This window comes from Staurois parvus, unplaced genomic scaffold (genome assembly GCF_062004578.1).
Source record: "Staurois parvus isolate SC_StPar_1 unplaced genomic scaffold, SC_StPar_1.0 ptg000135l, whole genome shotgun sequence".
Lineage (NCBI taxonomy): Eukaryota > Metazoa > Chordata > Amphibia > Anura > Ranidae > Staurois > Staurois parvus.
Genome location: NW_028317931.1, coordinates 4838981 through 4864401, shown reverse-complemented (window position 1 = coordinate 4864401; position 25421 = coordinate 4838981). Strand labels below are relative to the sequence as shown.

The 25421-nt window shown below is 42.0% G+C and overlaps 1 protein-coding gene across 1 annotated transcript; it reads left to right on the top strand.

The window, feature by feature from the left end:
- Positions 1 to 218: 218 nt before the first annotated feature.
- On the top strand, positions 219 to 24729 carry LOC149465996 (G protein-activated inward rectifier potassium channel 4-like). The gene is made up of 3 exons (XM_089673103.1): positions 219 to 494; positions 3348 to 4587; positions 24126 to 24729. Exons 1-3 carry the CDS (start codon positions 276 to 278, stop codon positions 24488 to 24490), a joined length of 1824 nt encoding a protein of 607 aa, XP_089529229.1. The 5' UTR covers positions 219 to 275; the 3' UTR covers positions 24491 to 24729.
- The last annotated feature ends 692 nt before the right edge of the window (positions 24730 to 25421 follow it).

Here is a 25421-nt window from a genome sequence, read left to right as displayed (position 1 = left end):
ATAAAACATTTCTTTATCACTTTATAAATTTCAGATTATACCTAGGTTTCTAGCAATACAATAAACTTTGTGGTATCTGCGAAAACCTGAGTGGCCTTTTCAATGTAACCGTATGGCAGTGTTATTCTTGTATTTGATTTAAACAATAGAGTGGCTCCTAATATAGCTCTGGGATTATGTTCATACTAATTCTTACTCATGATTACCATTACAGGATTCAAGAGAGGAGGTTCCATGCTCTTGCCTAAATCTATATGGTCATCATCTGACCCACAATGGCATCTGCTGTTCCTAGCAACAGCATGGACTTGCAGCAGGATAATGGGGCCTGCGTGCGTAATCATCATGTCAATGACAACAGGCTGAAAGTAGATGACCCTCGAATCAGAAGAAACTCCATTCCTCCAGTTCAAACACCCACAGGAAAGCATATGCTTGCCTACCTTCCCAGGCCGCCTACAGATACCAACAGATATGGAACTTTTCCTCAGAAGGTAAAGCATTGCATTTTCTGTTTACTTTTCATTACTTTTTACCTTTGTATTAGAAACAATTGAGTACTGTCCGTGATACTTTTTTTATTTTATTTGCGCTAACAAACAATTTTGAGGACAAGCTTTCGGGGAATGTCCCCTTCTTCAGGTCCAAGCAGTAGTGAATAAGTACTGCTTGGAACTGAGGAAGGGGACATTCCCCGAAAGCTTGTCCTCAAAATTGTATGTTAGTGCAAATAAAAAAGTATCACAGACAGTACTCAATTGTTTCTGTCGCAAATGCACTAATATGGCTACAATTACCTTTGTATTACATATTTTTCAAATCAATAGAAAAATATTTCCAAGTGGAACAATATTATTTATGTGCATAACTTTACAGGGGTACACCAATACTGGTTTTTTATCAGCTAGTACAAATACCAATACTTTCAGACAAGTACTCCGAGAACCGATACTTTCGGTCCATTAACACAAATTATAAAACAGATTCTCTAAATATCCCCAAAGAAAATTAAACCTTTCACCCTTGAAAGTACAAATAGATAGAGAAAACCTTTTCTTCAAACTACTTAGTCCCCTTCCTTAAATGCAAAATAACCTAAATCAATTCAAAATAGTCCACCACAAGTCCACACTATTATTAGGTCTTCAAGCGTTGAAAATTGTCCCATTCATCACTTCAAATCCAAGAAACCTCAAAAGAAATAAACTAAATATAGTGCATTAACTTTTAACAACAATCAAATATTGTGATACCATGCAAGAAAACACTCGTGAGGAGAAAGAGAGAAAAAAAATTGTTTTTAATCTGTTTATTGCATTGTTTTTATAATATATATATAATGGTATGTATATTGTATATGTTAGTATAGTTATCCGGTTTTATTGTCCATTTAGAAAGCCGCTCATAGGATTTTGGGGTAATCGGCGGTAGATGCCCTTAGATTAGATGGCGGTTTGGTTGTGGACTTGTAGTGGACTATTTTGAATTGATTTAGGTTATTTTGTATTTAAGGAATGGGACTAAGTAGTTTGAAGAAAAGGTTTTCTCTATACATTAACACAAATTGCACTACAAAGTATCGGTTAAGATATCGGTAGTATTTTCACAAGTACAAGTACTCATTTAAATACTCGGTATCGGTGCATCCCTAATATGAAGTCACACATACAGTATGTTAGTATGTAACCAGTCCTGCATTTTGTATCTTTGCGCCTGTACACACACAACCTTCAACTCTCAAAGCAATGCCACTCAACTGTAATCACCTCTTGTTTTACATCCTAACATTGCTTAGCATATTATGATAATGTGTAAATAAGATAATAGAAGCTGATTGTATTTCTACTGATAATGGACATAAAATGTATGCCCAATAACTGTACAAGAAAAAGTAGCCTCTTTCCTTCTACTGCTTACAGGAAAAAACTGTGAATACCTAATACTAAATTCAGCCCTACCTGTAACCATCAAGAGATCTCTGCAATTGCACTTTAGAATGAATTTCACAAGACACACTTTGTGGTTGATTTACTCAAACTGGAGAGAGCAAAATCTGGTGCAGCTGTGCATGGTAGCCAATCAACTTTTAACTTTGGCTTGTTCAACTAGGTTTTGCCAAAAGACCTGGAAGCTCATTGGTTTCTGTGCAGAGCTGCACCAAATTTTGCACATCTAGTTTTAGTAAATCAACCCCAATGCATCCTAAATGACCAAATAAAATGCTTTTATTCTATCTGTAGAAAATCTACAAGTCTTTCTTTAGAGAACATATGGGATTTCCCTAAAGTGTGTTGTAGACATGGCAGAAATCTTTAGAGATTTTGTCTCACTTCAGGAACAGACAGTGTAAGCAATTCTCATCAAAGGGACACAGACAGCAATAACTCAACTGGCAGGAGATATACCCTTTCCTATTGTATCCAAAATTTTGTGTATATATACAGTACCAGGGGCGGACTGACAACTCATGGGGCCCCCGGGCAATACGGGATCATGGGGCCCCTGTGTCCTTGCCCAAACTCAAAAAAGCCTATGAGAAAGGTACTAGGGGCATTTCATGGGGCCCCCTACTGACCCCGGGCCCTCGGGCAGTGTCCGAGTTTCCTAATGGTCAGTCCGCCCTGTACAGTACACTTTAAGTAGTAATCCTAACATTCCTAAGTTATCCCCTGCCAAGTGGGTGAGGTTGTCAGGCTCACTGGGGAAAAGCACCAGTGTTGCATGCATTTGGGTAAAGGTGAAGTATGGCCAAGGCTCCTTTGGCCAATATTCTCCCATTGGTCAGCAGGTGAAAATAAAGGAAAAAGAGAAAAAAGAACATATGCAGCCATCACATCTATGGTCTAACAAGGTTTAGGTACACTTTAAAGGAGAAGTATGGAGTAAGCTCTTTTTGCCATACTTCTCCTGCACTTCTGTGACCCAGATTCAGCTGAAGCCGGCTAAAGCCCGCTATCAGCTGATGTCACAGAACCAGTCCAAGCTATGGAGGGGCAGAGCACACAGCAGAGACTGACAGTCACCACTCTGTACTCAGAGCGGACCCAAGAATTGAGCAGTCAGCAGTGGGTATAGAGCAGTGCTGCATCCATCTAGGTGAGTATATAAGTTTGTTTTTTTTAACTTACTACACTTCTCTTTTAATTAGCCCATACTCCTGTAGTGCAGAAAGTTTATAAACAGTATGTTGGATCCTAAATGATATAACTGACCTTGGGGGTTTGTGTCTTAACAAAACTAATATTGGTAAGTAACTGAATTTTCTTGTTTCATGGGTTTATTAGGAAGCTAGCTATAAATATTGTTCCTGTAACATCTCATTTACTGTTTTCTTTGCTTTCATTTAGCCTGAAACAATGGTTGTCTCTGCCACATCTTGTGATGAATACCAGCACAAACTGGAATTACCTCCACCCAAAAAAGGTGGCATCATCTCAAGTTTCATACCATTGTCATACACCAACAGTGTCAAAGGAACTCGGCATAGGAGATTCAGTTCTATAGAACCTACAAATACTGGTGCTCCCCCTCCAGTTGCCAAGCAAAGGCCTAGTGTGACTATTAACACAGAGGACTTACCCCGATACCAACGAGCTGCCAAGCAGGAGACACCTATTCAGGAAAGCAGCTCAAAATGGAATTCCAAACATGCCCTTAGCGTTCCAAATATTCCCTTGCGAAGTAAAACTCCAACCCGTAGTGTTGTCTCAGCTCCAGCCACTACTAAATCACACAGGATTCGTTGTAAGCTCATGTATGATGACCGTCAACTCTTTAACCTCACTAATCGTCAAACACGTCAGAGGTATGTCACCAAGGATGGGAAGTGTAGGGTGAACCTAGGACGCATTGATGAAAAGAAGAGGTTTTTATCAGATATTTTTACTACCATTGTGGATCTAAAATATCGCTGGTTCATTTTTGTATTCATGTTATGTTACATTGTCACCTGGGTTGCATTTGGATTTATTTATTTTGTGGACGCCTTGCTTAGAGATGACGTGAATCACATCGGGGATCCTGAGTGGAAACCTTGTATTGATAATGTTGACTCCTTCCTTTCTGCCTTACTTTTCTCTGTTGAAAGTCAAAGAACGATTGGCTATGGCACTAGAATGGTAACTGCCTATTGCCCGGAGGGTGTAATATTAATCATGGCTCAGTCAATCCTAGGGTCCATGATTGATGCACTTATGGTGGGCTGTATGTTTGTAAAGATTTCTCGGCCTAAGAAGAGAGCCGAGACTTTGATCTTTAGTAAGAAATGTGTGGTGTCGCACAGAGATGAAAAGTTATGCTTGATGTTCAGAATTGGAGATCTACGGGATAGTCACATGGTGGATGCCAAGATAAGAGCTAAACTTATCAAATCCAGACAGACAAAGGAAGGTGAATTTATTCCACTGGAACAATCGGAGATCAACCTGGGTTATGATACTGGAGAGGATCGTCTGTTTTTGGTGGAACCTCAGATCATCTGTCACATCATAAATGATCACAGCCCTTTCTGGGAAATGTCTGCAGAGTCTCTGAAACGAGAGCAGTTTGAAATTATTGTCATATTAGAGGGCATTGTAGAAGCCACAGGTAAGAAAACATTTGAAACTGTATCTGTACAGCTAAAATGCCTAATTTAAGTGCCTGTTTATAAAAAGTTTCATATTTGAATCTGATTCAGTTTTAGGTACTTTGTATGTTTTACTTATATAAATAAACAATATTTAAAATACTTAAACGAAGGCAGGTATTACTCAGCCATCCCCCCACTTCTGGGATAAGATATATGTCTTTCCAAGGGAAAAAGTCAAGTGGTGTATAAACATATATATTCCGTGTTCTCTTTCCTCTTCTTCTAGTCTTTCCTCCATTTGGGGATCACGTGCATAAACAGTTGTTTTAAAAATCTAATGGAACAAGCCCTAGAGTATCCAATCACTTCTCACAATTTTATCCAATTTTTTTTAAGCAACCTCCATTTAAGTTCCAACTTCAGGGTGGGCACAAATCCTACACCCCTCCTTGGGCCCTTATTACCACATTTTTTAGTATATAGTACATACCATTTTGCATCTATTTTTCCTAGTCCTTTGTTCCTTCACATGGGGCGGACTCTGATTCGATCAGCAGGGGATCTATCCACTGAACCCCTGCTGATCAGAGTAGAACAGAGCAGGCAGATGATAGGTCTGTGTTTGCCCAGTTTATGCAGAGCAGACACGAGTACAGCCCAATCTGCTCTATGAGTGGACGGATGAAAACACATTTTTGTTTTCATTTTAAATAAAGGAGGGTTATAACCCCTGTCAGTTTTTTGCCATATGTTTCTCATTGGGAAGAATCACCTTCACTTCCTGTCCTATAGCCAAAAGAGGAAATGAGAGGAAATCCTTGCAAATTAAGTGAATCCCTTGGGGTCCCCCAGGTCACCAGAACTAGTGTCCCCATTGGAAGATTCCCCTCCACTTTTTTGGGGACAACCCAAAATTTTAGATTTTCTTTCACTTTCAATGATAATGGTGAACAGGACAAATAGAGATGTTGAATCTCCAAATGAGGATACAGACAGCAGTAAAAACCTAACAAAAAGAACTGATATGGCATAGATGGAGGAAAAACCTTCAAAGGTCTGTAGGTATAGCCAGGCCTGAAGAAGGAGCTTGCATGTTCCGCAAATGTGCAGCCATATCCATGCCACAACATGAGTGATGTCACGTTCGCTTCCCCACTACACCCGGAGGCCTTCAGTATTTCAGTTCGAAGAGTTGCTACAACAGCATAATAAAACCTGTTTTTATTTACTCACTGCACTCAGATGGCACTTGTCTTTGTTGCTCATTTGTTTTCAGCAGCAAAAACAGATGTTCTAATCCATCTCCACTTGATCCAAAACTAAAAAATGTTTTGCCTTTATTTATACCTTAAGGTTTTCAGGATACCTTAGCAATGTCTGTTTCCAAAAGTCTTCAACTGGATCTAGATTGAATCACAATTTAGGATATGTTTAAGAAACTGCTTTATTCTGGCTCAATCTACACCTGCATGATCCATTCCTTTCTTTAGACAATTTGATACAGCATCTTGTTCAGTCATCTGATACACTTGGTCATTCACTCACATGCTCAGATTAATAAATCAGGTCAAAAGTTTTCTCCTTTCACAAAAATTCCTCTTGTAGCATGCAAAGGTAATCTTAAATTGTACAAGTCTTCTTACTGAGTTTCAACTTTCTGATGGCCTCCGCAGCAGCTCCTCTTAAGCTCTCAGTGATCCCTTGCTTTCTTGGAACTTCTGAAACATCCCATTCTTCCAAAGCCTGTGCAGCTAGTTCTATTCATCTTCTTATCCTGTGGGCACTGGCTGTGTCCCAGAGAAGAGTCTTAACATTCTGTAGTCTGCTCCTGAATGGACAGCGCTAGCCTGATTACACCTGGCCATGAAATCTCCCATGGCAGTGAAGAACTCGGTCCATATGGTAACTTAGTTTGTTGATACAGAAGCCCTTTCTATCAACATTGCCTGACTTGTGGGTTGATGCTTAGCATCCGCAGTTGGACTATACCAGCCATGATGCTGTTGGTCAGTTATAGATTAGCCCTTTGGAAATAGTCTGGGTTCCTCTCATACACCCTAACAGTGTGTAGGTGCAGGAGTTTACCTGGTCCACTTTGAAATTCAACACAAAAACTCATTGTTCTGAGGCTAAGACCACCACTTCCTGATGGATTTGTTCTTCTTCTCAGGTGACTCCAGGGACATCCAGAACTACACTCAGGCCAGAGTGGTGATTTTGCTCTCACTACCATTGGGCAGCAATACAGCAATAACAAAGTGTGAACCCAGTATTTTGGGACTGAAATCCTCAGGGTACCTGAACCCTGACTCTAGGGATGCCCTAAATACAGGTGATACTCATTTAGAGGCTAAAAGTTTTAGAATCTGTCTATAACCCCTCACCCTGACCAGTGTGGTATAAGACATTGACTAGTGTTGGGGGCCAAAGATCTGCACTGGAGTGCTCAAATAAATTTGTATGCCAACAGTAAAGGGTGTAAATCCCCTTACTAAAGGCTGAATTAGGATGGTGCTTTCCCTTTAAAAGAATGGTAATGCTAGTTGCGCTTCTCAATCACTGACCACCAGACATTACGAAGGCAAATTTGAAACTCATTCTACAAGTCACCACTGCGGCCAAGCAGGTTATCGCTAAATCATGGAAATCTCCCTCACTGAGTATGACTGCAGTTATGACTAGGGTCACTCAGGCAATGATCCACGCAAAAACAGAAGCCACTATCCTAGATTCCATCCTCAAGTTTAAAAAGATTTGGAACCCCTGGGTGGAGCATTTCCTCCCATCCAATTTTGACGATTTCCTTCTCAACCCATAATCTATGTTTTCTGCTTTACTGGAACCATCCCTTGCTGATATTGCGGTTATTTGGCTATTCTCCTTATCCCCCTTCCTTGGAGCCGTACGCCCTACTCTATCCTTTCTTCCCCCCTCCCCTTCTTGTCAGGCTTTATTCGATAGTCGTTGTTCACTCATGTTAGTGCTGCCTGACTTGTATTAATGGGAACCTTTACTGTTCATTTACTGTACACTTCCAATGTCCCATTTGGTTACTTATAACCTATCTTGTTGTACATCAAATCAATAAAATATTTGAACAAGAAGAATGGTAATGCAATTGGGGCCAGTGGCCTCTCACCACTATGCAGTCCACTGTAAAGTCTACTCCCTTTCTTTGGTGTCCAGAATCCTGGACAATCAAGAGCCTCCTCCAGCAAAATCTGTGCTGATAACAGTAGCTGACAAAAGGTGACAGCTGAAGTGTGTGGGTGGCTTCAAAACCTGTCACAGCCTAATCATTGCAGCTATGCCCCTGGAAGCGCCGTGGATCATGGCTATATTTATTTTTCACTTTTCATTAAATAATGCTGTCCTCCCTTACCTACATTTATCCTTTGTGTTTCATCTGCATGCAAAAAGATGACCTAACACAATGGGGTTGATTTATTAAAACTGGAGAGCTGGTACAGCTCTGAATGATAGTCAATCAGCTTCTAGCTTGTTCATTTAAGCTTTGACAAAAAAAATCTGGAAGCTGATTGGTATCTATGCAGAGCTGCACCAGATTTTGCTTTCTCCGGTTTTACTAAATCAACTCCAATGTAACAAGTTTTTTGTTGTGAATATGTTTAATTAAAGCCACAACAATATTCATAGTTACCAACAATTTAAAGAGTAACCCCCACAAATCAACAGGTGGGTATGAACAGTGCAAGGGATGAGTATACCATATAATTACACACAGTTCTGTGCCCTGAACCTCCACTGCTTGAAACTCCTGGTACAAGGGCCCCCAGCAAGAACATTTCTTATTGCTCATAACAACCAGTCAATTCACAACTGCAATTTCTACAGTCCATAGTTTGAAAAAGTATTTAACTGGTTAGTACAGCCTTTCTCAACCAGGGTGTCCAAGAACCCTGGGGTGCCTTGAGGTTTTTTCAGGGGTGCCTTGGCAAAATGTCTAAAAATTACCCAAAACTTGTATACAAGCCAGTGGGTGGAACAAGCCTGCCTTTTAGTTACACAAAGCCACAGGTTTTCATTGTGCACCATTACAACCTTCTAGCCACCGAGTGTCATGACAACCAATGACCTCATCAGTAGATAAGCAGAATGGCAATTACCTGCACAGCATCCTAGTTTGCCCCTCCCCTGCCCTTCTCCATCACCGCTGTGGTCACATTAGCTCAGTGATGGAGAAAACCGAGGGAAAAGAGAAACATTGGAATACTAGTCAGTACCAGTGTGCAAAAGTGTATTTGCTTTGGAAAAATAAATCCCCTCAAATGTTGGGTGTCCTACATGTGTGGATGTTGCTGCATTGTATAAAACTATTAGAATAGTTTTTTACATTTTAGAATGGGATGCCCTTTTAAAATTGTGGACAGTCTAGAGGCACCCTATTTTGTAATGGGGTGCTTCAAGACAGCCCATAATTTTAAAGGGTGCCTCTGGACTGGCCATAATTTTAAAGGGTGCATTGACTGAAAAAAGGTTGAGAAACACTGGGTTAGTAGAATAAATTATCTTGTTGGCAAGCTTATACATAAGCTCCCTATAAATTTTCATCTTTCTAGTTCCTGTGTCGTTAGGGTTTTGCTTGTGTCAGATATATTTTGCTTCCTATGAAAGCAGGTCAACTGCAAGTCAAATGTACCTGTTGGTGAATTCTAAATGGTCTCAGAAGATAATTGAACTGATCTTAAACTGGTGCCATCAACACAAGCCCAAAGCCCATTGACACAGGCCACTCGTAGACATCTATAGACTCTACACTGTGGGAATGTGGATAAGCAGGTTACTACAATGTCCTTCGTACACATGAAGCCTTCCATCATCTCCAAGAAACCAGGCTTTATCCCAGTGACATTGATGTGACATTATGGGGATGAAAGCTAGTTTCATAAATAAACTGTGCTGTTTTAAACCTTCATAAACAAAATATAAAAGATGACCATAACAGACATGCTATAGCAATACAAAATAACATTAAGGTTAAGTAGTCATATAAACAGTGAAAAAATCAAAGTGAAAAATCCCAGATTAAAAAGTGCTTTTGCAGGTGTAAGCAAACCAGGTGCTCCACTTCTCAGGGCCTCCAGTGTTCCCATACACACCACAAATTGTTGACCAAGTCAGGTCAGTAGCGCTTGTGTTTGGGTATATAACCCTAAGTCTCCAATGGCTTGTTCCCATGGGTCGTTCTCAGACGGTGTACCTTCATGCATGCAAATAAAATACCAGGTACAATCTCATATCGTAAAACCATTAAATTTTAGTAAAACGCACAGATCTATTGTAAAAAATCAGACCCGACACTGGGTATGTATAGCTTGCATAGAGAGGAAAAAAATGGACTTGACTGTGCATGTGTAGGAAACCAGCGTGCGCTCCAACAGAAGGATATGACTTCTCCAGAAGTGGCGTCAGCACTTAGACCACACCTCGATCAGTTTCATCCTGATTGGATGTCTTCCGGAAGCACATGCTGGTTTCCTACACATGCACAGCTGTGGCCATCTTTTCCTCCCTGTGCAAGCTATACATACCCAGTGCTGGTCTTTACAGCACCTACAAAATGTGAGTGTGAATTTTTTACAATACTTCTGAGTGTTTTAATAAAATCGAATAGTTTTATGCTTTGAGATTGTCCCTGGTGTTTTACACCATCTGAGAAGGACCCATAGGAACGAGTCATTGGAGACTTAGGGGTATATCAACAAACACAAGCGCCACTGACGTGACTAGCAATAGTAGATCAACAACTTGTAGTGAGTGTCTGTCTGTATGGGAGCACTGGAGGCACTGAGAAGTGGAGCACCTGTTTTGTGTTCTGGATTTTTAACTTGGATTTATTCACTGTTTACAAGACTTCTTAGCCCTAATTTTATTTTGTATTGCTATAGCATGTCTGTTATGGTCATGGTTACATTTTATTTATGAAGATTTAGAGCAGCGCGGTTTATTTATGAAATGATCTATTGTACTCAGTGGTTTGATTATATAGCTATAACTTGTTTTAATCCACAGCAGCTAAATTCACAGGAATCATTTATTTACACATGTTCTACACTTTAACCCCTCACCTACAGGGCACTTATACCCCCTTCCTGCCCAGGCCAATTTCCAGCTTTCAGCACTGTCGCAGTTTGAATAAAAATTGCGCGGTCATACAACACTGTACCCATATGAAATTTGTATCATTTTTTTGTGACAGATAGAGATTTATATTGGTGGTATTTAATCACCTCTGGGTTTTTTATTTTTTCTTAAACAAACCAAAAACCACTGAAAATTTTGAAAAAGTTTTTTCTTAGTTTTTGTTATAAAAGTTTGTAAATAAGTGATTTTTCTTCTTCACTGATATGCGCTAATGAGGCTGCAGTGATGGGCACTGATAGGTGGCACTGATGGGCTCTGATGAGGAGGCACTGATGGGCATTGACAGTCATCACTGATGGGCACTGAAAGGCAGCACTGATACATGGCACTGATAGGCGGCACTGACTGGCACTGATAGGCGGCACTGACTGGCACTAATAGGCGGCACTGATGCGCACTGATAGGCAGCATTGATGCGCACTGATAGGCGGCACTGACTGGCACTGATAGGTGGCACTGATTGGCAGCACTGATAGATGGCACTGATTGGCACTGATGGGTGACACTGAAAGGCAGCTCAGATGGGCACTGATATGTGGCATTGATGTGCACTGGCAGGCACTGATATGTGGCATTGATGTGGCACTGATGGGCACTGGCACGAGGCACTGATGAGCACTGACACAAGGCACTGATGGACACTGACAGGTGGCACTGCAGGGGGTACACTGATCATCAGGGCACTCTGATCATCAATGCCCTGATGATCAGTGTACATGTCCCCTCAGCGGAAAGCCGATTACTGGCTCTCCTCTCCTCACGAGCTGTCAGCGTGACAGCGCGAGAGGAGAAAAATGCCGATTAACCAGCATTTACATGTGATCAGCTGTGATTGGACATAGCTGATCACATGACCAAGCCGACATCTTCGGCTCTTTCCGTGATCGGTGATCTGCTGTGTCCACTGTGTCCCTGAACCGCGCATGCATGGTGAGAATGGGAGGACGTCATATGACGTCCTCCCAGAACGAGAGAACCACCTTGCGTCCATCATATTACTATATGGCGGGCAGGAGGTGGTTAACTTACTGTTTCCTGGGGGCAAGATTTTTTAGTTTCTCTTACATTACGGGGGTAATATACTAAATAAAACTGGAGATTGCAAAATCTGGTGCAGCTGTGCATGGCAGTCAGTCAGCTTGTTCAATTAAGCTTTGACAAAAAAAACGAAACACAACGGGTTGATTGGTTTCTATGCAAAGCTGCAGCAAATTTTGCATGCTCCAAATTTAGTAAATCAACCCCATTACTGTATGTATCATATCATTCTTTTTTTAAGTGTGTTATTACTCTAAACCAGTGGTCTCCAAACTGTGGCCCTGGGGCTGAATGTGGCCCTTTGCTAGTCTTTATCCGGCCCTTAGGCCATAAGCAGCAACAGTGGGGCAAAGGTCTTGCCGCTGACAACGTGGCACTTTAACGCCTACTGACACCAACGATGGAGCACTATTCCTCACACTGACACCAACGATGGAGCACTATTCCTCACACTGACACCAATGATGGGGCACTATTCCTCCCACTGACACCAACGATGGAGCACTATTCCTCACACTGACACCAATGATGGGGCACTATTACTCCCACTGACATCAACAATAGGGCACTATTCCTCACACTGACACCAACGATGGGGCATTATTCCTCACACTGACACCAACGATGGGGCACTATTCCTCACACTGACACCAACAATGGGGCACTATTCCTCCCACTGATACCAATGATGGGGCACTATTCCTCACACTGACACCAACGATGGGGCACTATTCCTCACACTAACACCTACGTTGGAGCACTATTCCTCACACTGACACCAATGATGGGGCATTATTCCTCCCACTGATACCAATGATGGGGTACTATTCCTCCACCTTACACCAATGAGGGGGTACTATTCCTCCACCTTACACCAATAATGGGGTACTATTCCTCCACCTTACACCAATGATGGGACACTGTTAACTCCCACTGACACCAATGATGGGACACTGTTAACTCCCACTGACACCAAGACATTTTTTACTTCCGTTGGCCACAGTCCGGCCCTCCTAAAGTTTGAAGGACAGTAAACTGGTCCTTCATTTAGAAAGTTTGAAGACCCCTGCTCTAATCAGTGGCAGTTGTGGCCAACATTGTTAGAGTTTATTTCAATGTGAAAATGTGCTGTTTCTAATCTTGGTCCACATGTGCTGCTCAACTGGATATTTCTCTGATTATTAACATAAAGTAATAAGTCACTGAACATGTTTATCATTACTTCACATTCTATAATAGATTACTATTGACAACCAGTTTCCACTTAGTTCAAAGACAGAGCTTGTGATGTCATTGAGAAATTGCCTTTCACAGCTTTCCAAAAATTGCCTAAATATGCAGATCTGTCACTCTGATGTACAGCATAAGGAAATGTGGACAACCCATTCCTTCTATTTTATATTATACTCAAAATTCTAAAAGGAATTGAAGCATTTTGGTTTAGCATTTATCTCTGAAAAATAGAGCTACTGTAAAATGAAAGTCTGCAGCTGTCACTACTATGGACAATGAAATGGACTGTAAACATTTAATATTGTGTTCAAAGTAAAAGCTTGCCTAGGTATGCAAACATATAGTCTAAAAACCATTGACTTAGAGCCTGGCTGATTTTATTTGTGTGTTCTTGCTGAATGTAAAGCACTTCATAGTGCTGATGAGTCAATCGATTTTAAAACCAGATGATGAATCTGCACATTATTTAATTCTTCTTAAAGTGAAACTAAACTGTATCTGAGTATCACAAACTGAAAAGACAATTTAACTTATTTTTAATATCCAAACCAAACCCACTCATTCATCCATGTCTCTATGTTTTATTGTGCTAAACATTTCTAGCCATAAAGGCAGATGATTCATGTAGCATTTACTTCCTGGAATCCAGCTGTCTTTAGCTCAGACATGCAGGCAGGAGGGTGTGTATAGCTAAGAAAACCCCTCCTTCCCTCCTCCAGATGAAAGAAAAAAATACCCACAAAGACTTTTGGGATCTTTGACATCATTTTGGCCTAGGCCAGAAGCCAGGAAGCAACTGAAAAAATGTAGAAATAAGGTTAGAACTAGCAAATATAATATACCTTCCTATCTATTGACTGGTGCTAGCAGCATAAAGATTACAACATTTGATTCAGAGAGGTTAGTTCTGCTGTAAGATATACTTGCACATTTGTCCAGTCTGTATAGAATCATATCATTCATAAATCATAATTGCTTAAATTTCAATCGGGGGGGACTGAGCTGGGGTCAGGGAGGCAATTTCCCCCTGTCAAGTTCTAACAAATTTGTTGACCAGAGGCCCTGAATAGAGATACCTCACCATTCAGATATCAATCAGATTTGGGCCTGGAGTCAGTGACACATCTATTACATAACTATCTGCTCTTTGTTCAGTCAAAAATCACAGTGTATGGCAGAGAGAGGTCTTCCAGCTCCAGCCTGCTTTGCAGCTCTAAAGCTGGGTGCACACTGTCCAAAATTTCCCAGTTCATTCGGACCCAGCCAGAACCATGATGTTCCTCTGAGACCTCAATAGGTGTCACCAGGAGAGTAGCTTTCTGATTAGACCCTGATGCCTTGGGTAACCTGAGAGGCCATCTTTAGTGTGGGCACTGTCCCCCTTCAGCTTGCGCGCATTGGCTTGGTGGCTAGGTCAGGGACAGGAACCCGCTGGATAGGGATAGTGTTGCTAGCGTAGGGAGAGGTTCCTAAGGAAGAGTACCAGGATAGGGACTGTTCACCAGTGTCTCAGCAGGAGCCTTTCCGCATACAAGTACCTTGTTGCAAGTCCACCTTCCAGCCAACCCCTTTGATAGGTATTGATGGCATCACCAGTCCCTTCAAGTATATCTGCTCTGCTCTCTGTAAGTGCTGCTTGCCAGTTTGGTTGTGGCCTGTACTGCCTTGTTGGGACTTTTCTGCTAATACGTTTACTATGAACCTGGTCTCTTTGAGCACTTCCTCCCCAGCTGATACCACACACCTGGACCCGCCCACAAGCGGGGGAGATCGCTGCACCAACATCGCTTGTGTAGGTACACCAATCTATCAGATTTTATTTTCATTCAATGTGCGGAAAAAAAATGCAATGTGTACAAGGTTAAAGATGCCATGTGTCTGAAAGCAAAAAGCCACAAAGGAAGCTGATGATCGAATGTATGAAAAGGTGTATTACAATAAACTCGGTGGTTTAGGAACACACACCTTTTAACAAACCATAATTTACTGTAGCACATGGCACACTTTGTACGGTATCTTCTCTTTAGACCACAGAAATATGTTCCTACCAAAAAAGGGTTAGTTGGTTGGTCTCAAGGCCAAAGGTTTCCACTCTTCCCCTAATTCCCATATTTCGTGATTTCCCATAAATCAGACAAATGTGCATGCAAGTATTTAAAATGTAATGAACTGGCAGCTCTCCTGGTTTAGTCATCCATATCTGACAGCCCCAATCAACAGGTATGGTGCAACAATAAATCAACTGGTTCAGCAGATGTCAATACAGTGACTGCTTTGTTGTCTTCACATTTATACCATGTGTAGACTGATACTACAAGGAAGATACATTAAATAAAATATTAATTTACTTGGTCTACTGAGCCTACTGAAAATTCTACTATAGACCCATTTTTGAGATTTTTAAAGAGAAAAGCTAAGGTTAAATTAAGAAGAGGGTTGGGTTAACATTAGAGCTGCAATTATGGTTTAACTCTTGGGTCACACCTAGGGTTAGCACTAGCATTATATTTACTCTGGAGTTAAGGCTAAAATTGGGGCTAAGGTTAAACTAGAGTTAGAGCTAAATTTAGGTCTAGTCATAGAGTTAAGGCTAAGATCACATCTTAGATACGATTGAGGATAGGGTCCAGGCTACAGTTAGATTAAGGCCAACTGCTAAGCTACTGAAAATCTTTAGATTTCTGCAATATCACCACAATATCACAAAGGTACCAGTGTCCAGACCATGGACATTGCTCTAGTTATTAGGACCAAACTGGGCTGGTTTTGCACACAGCAGCCTCTTCTGGTGTCACCCCAACAGTGCATGTGGCTCCTCACCCTCACTTCCAAGCCAGCTCTGCGTGTCCCTTAGAGCTCAGTCCAGCCCCTCACTCCCTCCTCACTGCCTCCCACTGCTGTGTCTCAGCCAATGAGGAGAGAGAGAGACCCAGGAGAGCCAAGGCTCCCGCGCACAACACTGGATGAATATTGGGCTCGGGTAAGTATCATTGTGGCTGCGGTGGAAGCTGCCAACTGAAGGTTCTTTATCTTCATGCATAGAATGCATGAAGGTAAATAACGTTCACCATTTACAACCACTTTAATTTTACTTGCCATTGGCTTTTTGTAAGCTATGTCCATTCATTTGTGCTGCATATACATATGCTGGCAAGGATCATGCTTACAGGAAGAGGGGTGAAATGCTGTTTCTGTTGTTCTTCCATTATCCAGTAAAAGGATCTAGCTGTATAGCTAGACTGCCGAAGAGATTAAACATGTTATTAATCTAGTTGCACATTCTGGGTCTCTGTTTAAATCTTTGGGCCAGATGGACAGAAACACAAATCTTTGGATTGTATATCAATTTTGTAGTTACAGTACAATTCACCGTTAAGGTGACACTAAACTCTGGTTTAAAAAAAGAAAATTCTATTCAATCATGTATTGTTAAATTAGAACTGTAGGCAAAACTTTCTTTTTTTCTGGATAGAGTAAGGGGGGTTATAACCCCTGTAAGGTTTATTTTTGCCCTCTTTGTTCCAGAGATTTACATTCACTTCCTGCCCCATAGCCAAAACAGGACATGAGAGGAAATCTCTGCAAATTAAGGGAATCTCATGAGAACCCAGGTCACCAGAGCTAGTGTCTTCATTGGAAGATTTCCCCTATATTCCTGTTCTGGTGGCAACCCAAAATTTGGGATTTTCTTTTACTTTCACTTTCAATGATAACAGTAAACAAGACAAAAAGCAAGGGTAAATCTCCCTAATTGGGTCACATAGAGCAAAAACTGACAGGTGTTCTAATCCATCTCCACTCAACCCAAAACTATAAAAAAAAGATTGCTTTTAGTTATACGTTAACTCATAAAATACTTTCTATTGCTCCCAGCCTTCTCCAAATTCCTTTTTTGTTGTTACTCCCCTGATCTGACTTCCTGTTATAGGGTGGCTATGTTTGTTCTCCATGGTCCTACTGTATGTAGGAACATAGCATAACTCCCAACCATGGGGACTGTCCCCAGATATCATTGAAATCCTGGCATCCCGCAAATCCAGGCTGAATCTTGGAGCCCAGTGCTGGAATGAGTTCTGCCACTGGGCACTACTAATTCCCCTGTTCTGCTCCTGGGCTCCAATCCTCCTACAGCACAGTCGGCTTTCCTTCTCGCCCTCCTGCTGGCTGCTCTGCATGTGGACTGGTTCCAGTATCTGTACCCAATGCCCCCCTTCCCCACTTCTCTAATTACCACCATCCCCCCATTGCCACACAGGGGGATCGGTTCCAGTTGTGCCACCCCCCCCCTTACTAGAGCTCTGACAATCACAGGCCCATTAACCTCCCTAACGGTATTCCCGAGTGTAGCTCGGGGTAAAAATGTCAGTGCCAAAAGCGGTAACCCCGAGCTACACTCGGGCTTACCATGCGGCGCTGCATAGGGAGTCCCTGCAGCAATTACCTTGTCCTTCGCTCCCACAATGTGTCCCCTGCAGCGTCCCCGGCCATCTCCTCCAGCCGATGCCGGCATCCAGCTTCTGTGTTCCAGTCCCTGTGACGTCGGGACGTACGGGCACCGCCGGCGGCGGGAAATTTGAAAATTTTAAAAAATTTCATTTTTTTCAAAACACATTTTTCATAGTAAAACATTGCTGTTTCAACCTATTTCACATACATTTTGTCCCGAGTGCTTTGTCCTGTGCCCTGCCTGCGTTTTGTCTGTTCTTTCTGCCTGGAAACTGAGAAATGTCCATGGCGTCCAAAAAGTGTCCCTTTATGTCAAAAGCGGGTTTAGATCAGCTAGAGAACAGCGATAGTAAATCAGAACCACTTGCAGAATTGAGTGATAATGATTCGCGGGGAAATTCGTCATCAGACACTGAAAACAATTTTGCGACCTTGCTCAGCAATGTGCAAACTTGGAGCTATATTTCAAATTTCAGTGTTTTCGGTTTGATTATATTATTGAATTAAATGTATTATTCTTATATTATTATTTTTTATGATTATTTATTAAATTATAATTTATGATTTTGTGTTTCAAATTTTATCATATCCGGAATGTTTAATAGACTCTTTTCGGACAGATTTCAGTGAGTTATTCCTAAAAATTACAGCCTACAATAAAAAAAATACATATTTCCATGCAAAATAATGGTACCGCTTTCAGCACCAAAAATCTGAAATAATCATACCGCTAGGGAGGTTAAGTAGTGAATGTGTATGGATTATTTTTGCAGAATAAGGATATCGTTTAGTGTCACTTTATAGCCCAACTCCAGGCAAAAAATAAAAGATCCCTTGCAATGGGGCTGTGCCTGCACTGCTAGGGTTATTTTCTTGTCTTATCCAGTAGAGAGGAGAAAACTCTTAGAGCTGATTCACACATGTGTGGTGCAGATTGAAGTTCAAGTTTCACAGCTAATTGATACAGTTCTGCCACTGGGCACTACTACTTGATTGTGCTGTTAAATATATATATATATACAATCCTAAATCTTTCCTGCATTGTCGTAAAATATTAGTTAATAGGTTCTACGCAGCATTAAACAGGTAGAAAATATTTGTAGTCTTCAAGTTTTGCATTATAAATCCATGGACAGAACTGGGAGGAGAAATACAATGTAATGCATACTAATGCATGTAAATGTTACTGTTTTATAAAGTAATAAAGCATAAGTTGTGTTGCTGTTGTAACGACTGCAGAAGTGTTAGATTATGGACATTAAAGAATTTACAACAAGCAGTAAAAGAGCTTTGAAACCAGCGCTCGCTGACCAATCTAAGAATTAACCACTTGATCTCCCTCCTTCCTCACCAGGCCATTTTTTGTGATATGGCATTGCGTTACTTTAACTGACAATTGCGCGGTCATGCAACATGAATGTACAATGAAATTGATGTAATTTTTTTCACACAAAGTGCATTCTTTTGGTGGTATTTGATCACCACTGGCTTTTTGTTTTCTGTATACAAAAAAGCGACAATTTTGAAAATAAACAATATTTTTTACTTCTGCTATAAAACTTATCTAATTAAAAAATTAAGAAAAACAAATTTCTTCATAAATTTAGGCCAATATGTATTTTGGTACAAAAAACTCCAATAAGAGTATATTGATTCGTTTGAGCAAAAGTTATAGTGTCTACAAAATATGGTATATATATTGGAATTTTTATTTATTTATTTTTTATACTAGCATGGTGGCGATCAGAGACTTATAGCGGGGCTGCGATATTGCAGCGGACAATCTGACACTAACTGACACTTTGTGGGGACCAGTGACACTAATACAGTGATCAGTGCTAACAATATACACTGTCACTGTACTAATGACACTGGCTGGGAGGGGGGTAAACATCTAGGACACTCAAAGGGTTAACTGTGTGCATAACCAGTGTTTATATATGATGTTTTTACTAAGAGATGTGCCAGATTTTATTCCCTGCTTTGCAGGGAAACACAATCCAGCACATACAGGACACAGCTCTGCCTTGTTTACATAGGCAAAGCTATGTTCTATCTCTCTCCTCGCCAATCAGCGGGTTCTGGCGGCCATCCATTGGCTGGCATCCGCTGATCAGCTTCTTCTGTGACTAATCACAGCAGAAGCAGCGTGCAGGGGCGCGTGTGCACGCGCACCTACCAGGAAGTGCAGAATCACAAACATATACGTGATTCTGCACATAGCGGTCGCCCTGTAGCACTAAAGCTGCTATAGGGAGGTTTTCAACTGGTTAAACAAGTTGGCACACAAGACAAGTCTTCAAGATATACTGTACTATATTGAAGAGTCACACTTAAAACAGATATAACTTACTCCTTTTGGCCTGAAAGGGCCTTAGTCATAGCTGACCAATCTACTTGATTGTGCTGTTAAGTAATTCATTCTCAAAGATTCTCAAATGTCACAACAAAGACTCTAAATTGAGTTTTAGTCAGTTTGTAACAAGTTATAAACACTTACTGTATGCTCTCCATAATAAGTAAATTGGAAAGTTACTGAGATTTCAAAGTGAACTTTGAGGATGGATTTCTCCACAATGCCAATGTGAATGATGGCTTGTTGTAAAGTGCTTTTACTGCTTGTTCAATTCAAAGAATATGTAAACCCAACATTTCATATTTCTGATCTGAGGAGCCTGCTGTACCATGTACTTATATTAAAAATCTCTGGTGTTCCTGAGAGTCCCTCTGTTTTCCAGTTAAAAAATGGCCACACTACGTAGGAGAGCAAAGTGTGGACGGTTTTGTAGCTGTGCTGAGAACTCAGCCTGCAATAATCGGCTCCTGCTGACAACCCCCCCCCCACATGGCTATTCACAGAGAAGTTCAGTGTGCTGCTGTGTCTCCTCCCCCACCTCTCTGTTCTCAACTGCATAAGGAGCTTAGAGGGCTTGTGATCATCTATAAAACAGGGAAAACATGGTATTTATAATGCTTTCTTTTATCCATATGCAGATGTTTTGCCTTTCATTTCTTTTATGGTCAGTTTTGTAGCTGTGCTGAGAACTCAGCCTGCAATAATCGGCTCCTGCTGACAACCCCCCCCCCCACATGGCTATTCACGGAGAAGTTCAGTGTGCTGCTATGTCTCCTCCCCCAACTTTCTGTTCTCAGCTGCATAAGGAGCTTAGAGGGTTTGTGATCACTTATAAAACAGGGAAAACATGGTATTTATAATGATTTCTTGTAGCCATATGCAGATGTTTTGCCTTTCATTTCTATTTTAAACTCTATGGGTTGTTTTACAAGGTGAGGGATCACATATACTTTACCTCTCCAACATTTACCAAAAACTGAAATATGAGTTTTGAGTGGACTGACCCTTTAATGCTTCAACTTTCTAATAAAGTGGTAGGATTCTATGGTAATACTACCGTATTTTCCGACGTATAAGACGACTTTTTGACCCTTGAAAATTTTCTCAAAAGTCTGGGTCGTCTTATACGCCGGTATACATCAGGGCAACACTTTTTAGGGGGGCGGCGCGGTGCCGCCGCCGTCCCCCCCTTCCGACGGAAGGGACACTAAGTACAGGGGTGGGTAGAGGGCTGCTGTCTCTTACCTGGCTCCCACGAGTCCAGGAAGCACTGCTCCTTCAGTCACTCCGGCCACTCCCTCACTCCTGCCGCTCGGCTCCGCCTCCTCACCGGTGATTGGCCGCCAGAACTGTAGCTCAGGAAAGGCACACAATCACGGGCGAGGAGGCGGAGCCGAGTGGACCCGCGAAAATCGAGTGAGGGAAAAGCCGGTAAGTGTGCAGTGCAGGGGTGCTGTTGCAACCACATATGCTGGCTGCAACAGCACCATACTGGAACAGGAGTCAGCAAGTGTCATTGGTGTCAGTGGGAGGAATGGTGCCCCATAATTGGTGTCACTGATACCAATGATGGGGCACTATTCCTCCCACTGACACCAATGATGGGGCACTATTCCTCCCACTGACACCAACGATGGGGCATTATTCCTCCCACTAAACAAACAAGAGATCCCTGTGCTCAAATCCATACAGCTAGTGCATGCATTTATCCAATAGGATAAATGCATGCACTAGTTGTATGGATTTGAGCACAGGGATCTCTTGTTTGTTGTATTGTTGGGTCAGTAGCCAGACCTGAACCTTGTAGCTCTCCCCATTGTGTCTTTTCCCCTATGCTAGCATTGTGTGCACAGTAGCATTTGCGTAGGCAAGGCAGAGTAGGACTGGCCATAGAGGGATTACTTTGACGCAGTTGGCCAGCTTAAGCATGTATTGCAATATGTGTGAACTAAATATCCCTATTTATTGCAAAGTCTGCTTGAAAGGGTATATACCAGTGTGCAGAGGGTCCTTCAGAATTTCTATTATTCCTCCCACTGACACCAACGATGGGGCACTATTCCTCCCACTGACACCAATGATGGGGCACTATTCCTCTCCCCACTGACGGGGTACTATTCCTCCCACTGACACCAATGTTGGGACACTATTCCTCCCACTGACACCAATGATGGGGCGCTATTCCTCCCACTGACACCAATGATGGGGCGCTATTCCTCCCACTGACATCAATGATGGGGCGCTATTCCTCCCACTGACACCAATGATGGGGTGCTATTCCTCCCACTGACACCAATGATGGGGCATGATTCTTCCCACTGACACCAATGATGGGGTGCTATTCCTCCCACTGACACCAATGATGGGGTGCTATTCCTCCCACTGACACCAATGATGGGGCGCTATTCCTCCCACTGACACCAATGATGGGGTGCTATTCCTCCCACTGACACCAATGATGGGGCGCGATTCTTCCCACTGACACCAATGATGGGGTGCTATTCCTACCACTGACACCAATGATGGGGCACGATTCGTTGCTCTGACACCAATGGTGGGGCACGATTCCTCCCACTGACACCAATGATGGGGCACTATTCCTCCCACGGACATCAATGATGAGGTGCTATTCCTCCCACTGACACCAATGATGGGTCACGATTCTTCGCTCTGACACCAATGATGGGGCACGATTCCTCGCTCTAACACCAATGATGGGGCACGATTCCTCCCACTGACACCAATGATGGGGCACGATTCCTCCCACTGACACCAATGATGGGGAACTATTCCTCCCCCTGACACCAATGATGGGACACTATTCCTCCCACTGACACTAATGATGGGGCACTATTCCTCCCACTGACACCAATGATGGGGCACTATTCCTCCCACTGACACCAATGATGGGGCACGATTCCTCCCACTGACACCAATGATGGGGAACTATTCCTCCCCCTGACACCAATGATGGGACACTATTCCTCCCCCTGACACCAATGATGGGACACTATTCCTCCCACTGACGCTAATGATGGGGCACTATTCCTCACACATTGACACTAATGATGGGGCACCATCATTGGTGTCAATGGGAGGAATAGTGGCTCATCATTGGTGCCAGTGGGAGGAATAGTTCCTCATCATTGGTGTCAGTGGGAGGAAAAGTGCTCCATCATTGGTGTCAGAGCGAGGAATCGTGCCCATCATTGGTGTCAGTGGGAGGAATAGTGCCTCATCATTGGTGTCAGTGGGAGGAATAGTGCTCCATCATTGGTGTCAGAGCGAGGAATCGTGCCCCATCATTGTAATACCCTACCATATTGAAATCAAATCTGATGTTTTTTAATTTTTATTTGGTGTGCATTGGAAGAGGGGTAGTCTTATACGGCGAGTATAGCCCAAACCCTGTATTTTAACAGAAAAAGTAGGGGGTCGTCTTATACGCCGGAAAATACGATATTTTACAGCAGCCATGGAGAGAGATTGTCTTCAATGGGGACAAAAGAGTGGAACTTAGTAGGCATTATGTGGTATATCAAACAAGTATATAATAAACAAACTGAAGTACATAATGTCATAAAAAGTGCACTTTCATGGACTAAACCACCCTTCCTAGCTGCTCCCCACCTATTCTAGCTGTACACTTACTTCAGTAGGATAGCCATAGCTTGCTCATGGTGCAGCTTTGTATATAGCAGGGGTCTTCAAACTTTTTAAACAAAGGGCCAGTTTGCTGTCCTTCAGACTTTAGGGGGGCCAGACATTGGCGTGAGTGGAAGGAATAGTACCCCATCATTGGTAATGGGAGAAGTCATACCTCATTGTTGGTGTCAGTGGGAGGAATAATGTCCAATCATCGGTGTCAATGAGAGGAATAATGCCACATTGCTGGTGTCAGTAGGAATAATAGTACTCCATCGTTGGTGTCAGTGGGAGGAATAGTGCCCCATTATTGGTGTCATTAGGGGGAATAATGTCTCGCATCGTTGAGAGGAATAGTGCCCCAGATAAAGGCAAGCAAAGGACTGCATCCAGGCCCCGGGCCGTAGCTTGGAGACTACCCGTTTGTAGGATTCTTCTGCATGTTTCTGTCCTGCTGGCTGTGCCTGTACAGTAAGTGGCCACAGAGTTGTAGATGGTCATCTCCTGAGCATTTCCAGTGTATTAGCCTACTCACTGAAAGTGCACTTACACTATAAAACAGATAGAAGGGTGCGATAAAGCAACTCTCCCTGTACCTTAATAAATGATCTTTTCAATATTAGGATATTGCCGCCCCTTAATATAATAAATCTCAATTCTCATTCCATACAGGAATGACATGTCAAGCCAAGACTTCCTATACCGAAGATGAAATATTGTGGGGTCACCGGTTTGAGCCTTGCATGACTCTGGAGAAAGGAGCATTCCGCGTTGACTACTCTCATTTTGACAAGACATTTGATGTCCAGACACCCTGGGGAAGTGCAAAAGAGATGCAAGATCTCAAAGAGAGTGAGCAGAATGACAGATCAACTCTCAGCCTCTTTTGGGACAATAATATGTTTCAGACAGTTCTTGAGGACCCAAATGCAGAAATGGAGAGCGCATCTCAGGATACCCAAGATGGACCCAGGGTGGACTTTCCCTGCTTTCCTGAAAACACTCGAGATGTTGAAAGCAATGACCTTGATGTCTGATAGAATACTCTTTGTCTTTAGTTGCCAATGTGTAATGATTTACGGCAGGGAGAAAAAAAATACTAAACAGAACATGCTTCCATCCTTAAAACTAACATTTTCTACAAGTCAAATGTAACCTACAGTAATTACTGTACTGTACTGTAATTCAGTTTCTAAATACAATTCCATCCAAGTGTCTTTTGCTATAATATCGATGTGCAAATGCTTTCTATTAAAAATGAAAACTTTTTCATTCATGTAATCCACCTAATTTATACCAGAGTTTGCATCCATATCTACGTTATATCCCCCAACATCAATTCATCCATTCATGCCTTTTCAAGTTATTTCTGCCATTTTTGTTTCTTACACTATCTGTGTTTTTGCATTACACTACACTTTATTTCTATGTGGCAATAAAACAATTTACAGGGGCAATGGAGAGAAGCAATCATTACCCATGATACATTTAAAATAAATCCACACTAGGTCCAAAAAAACGCAATCCGTATAAATAATAAAGTAGCTGCTGTGCAATTGTTATGTAAATTGTAACAAAGCTGAAAACAGTCAGAGCACCAAAAATAACAACAAAACACCTCCTAATAAATGTGATGCTTAAAACATTAATAATTTTATTTATTATTTCAGGTACTTATATAGCACCGTCAATTTTCACAGCACTTTACATATATATTTTGTACATTCACATCAGTCTCTAACCCTCAAGGGGTGTACACTCTAAGGTCCCTAACTCACATTCATACATACACATACTAGGGACAATTTAGACAGGATCCAATTCACCTACCAGCTTGTCTTTGGAGTGTGGGAGAAAACCGGAGTACCCAGAAGAAACCCATGCAGGGACAGGCAGAACATGCAAACTCCAGGCAGGAAGTGCCATGGCTGTAATTTGAACCAACGACCCTAGTACTGCCAGGCGGAA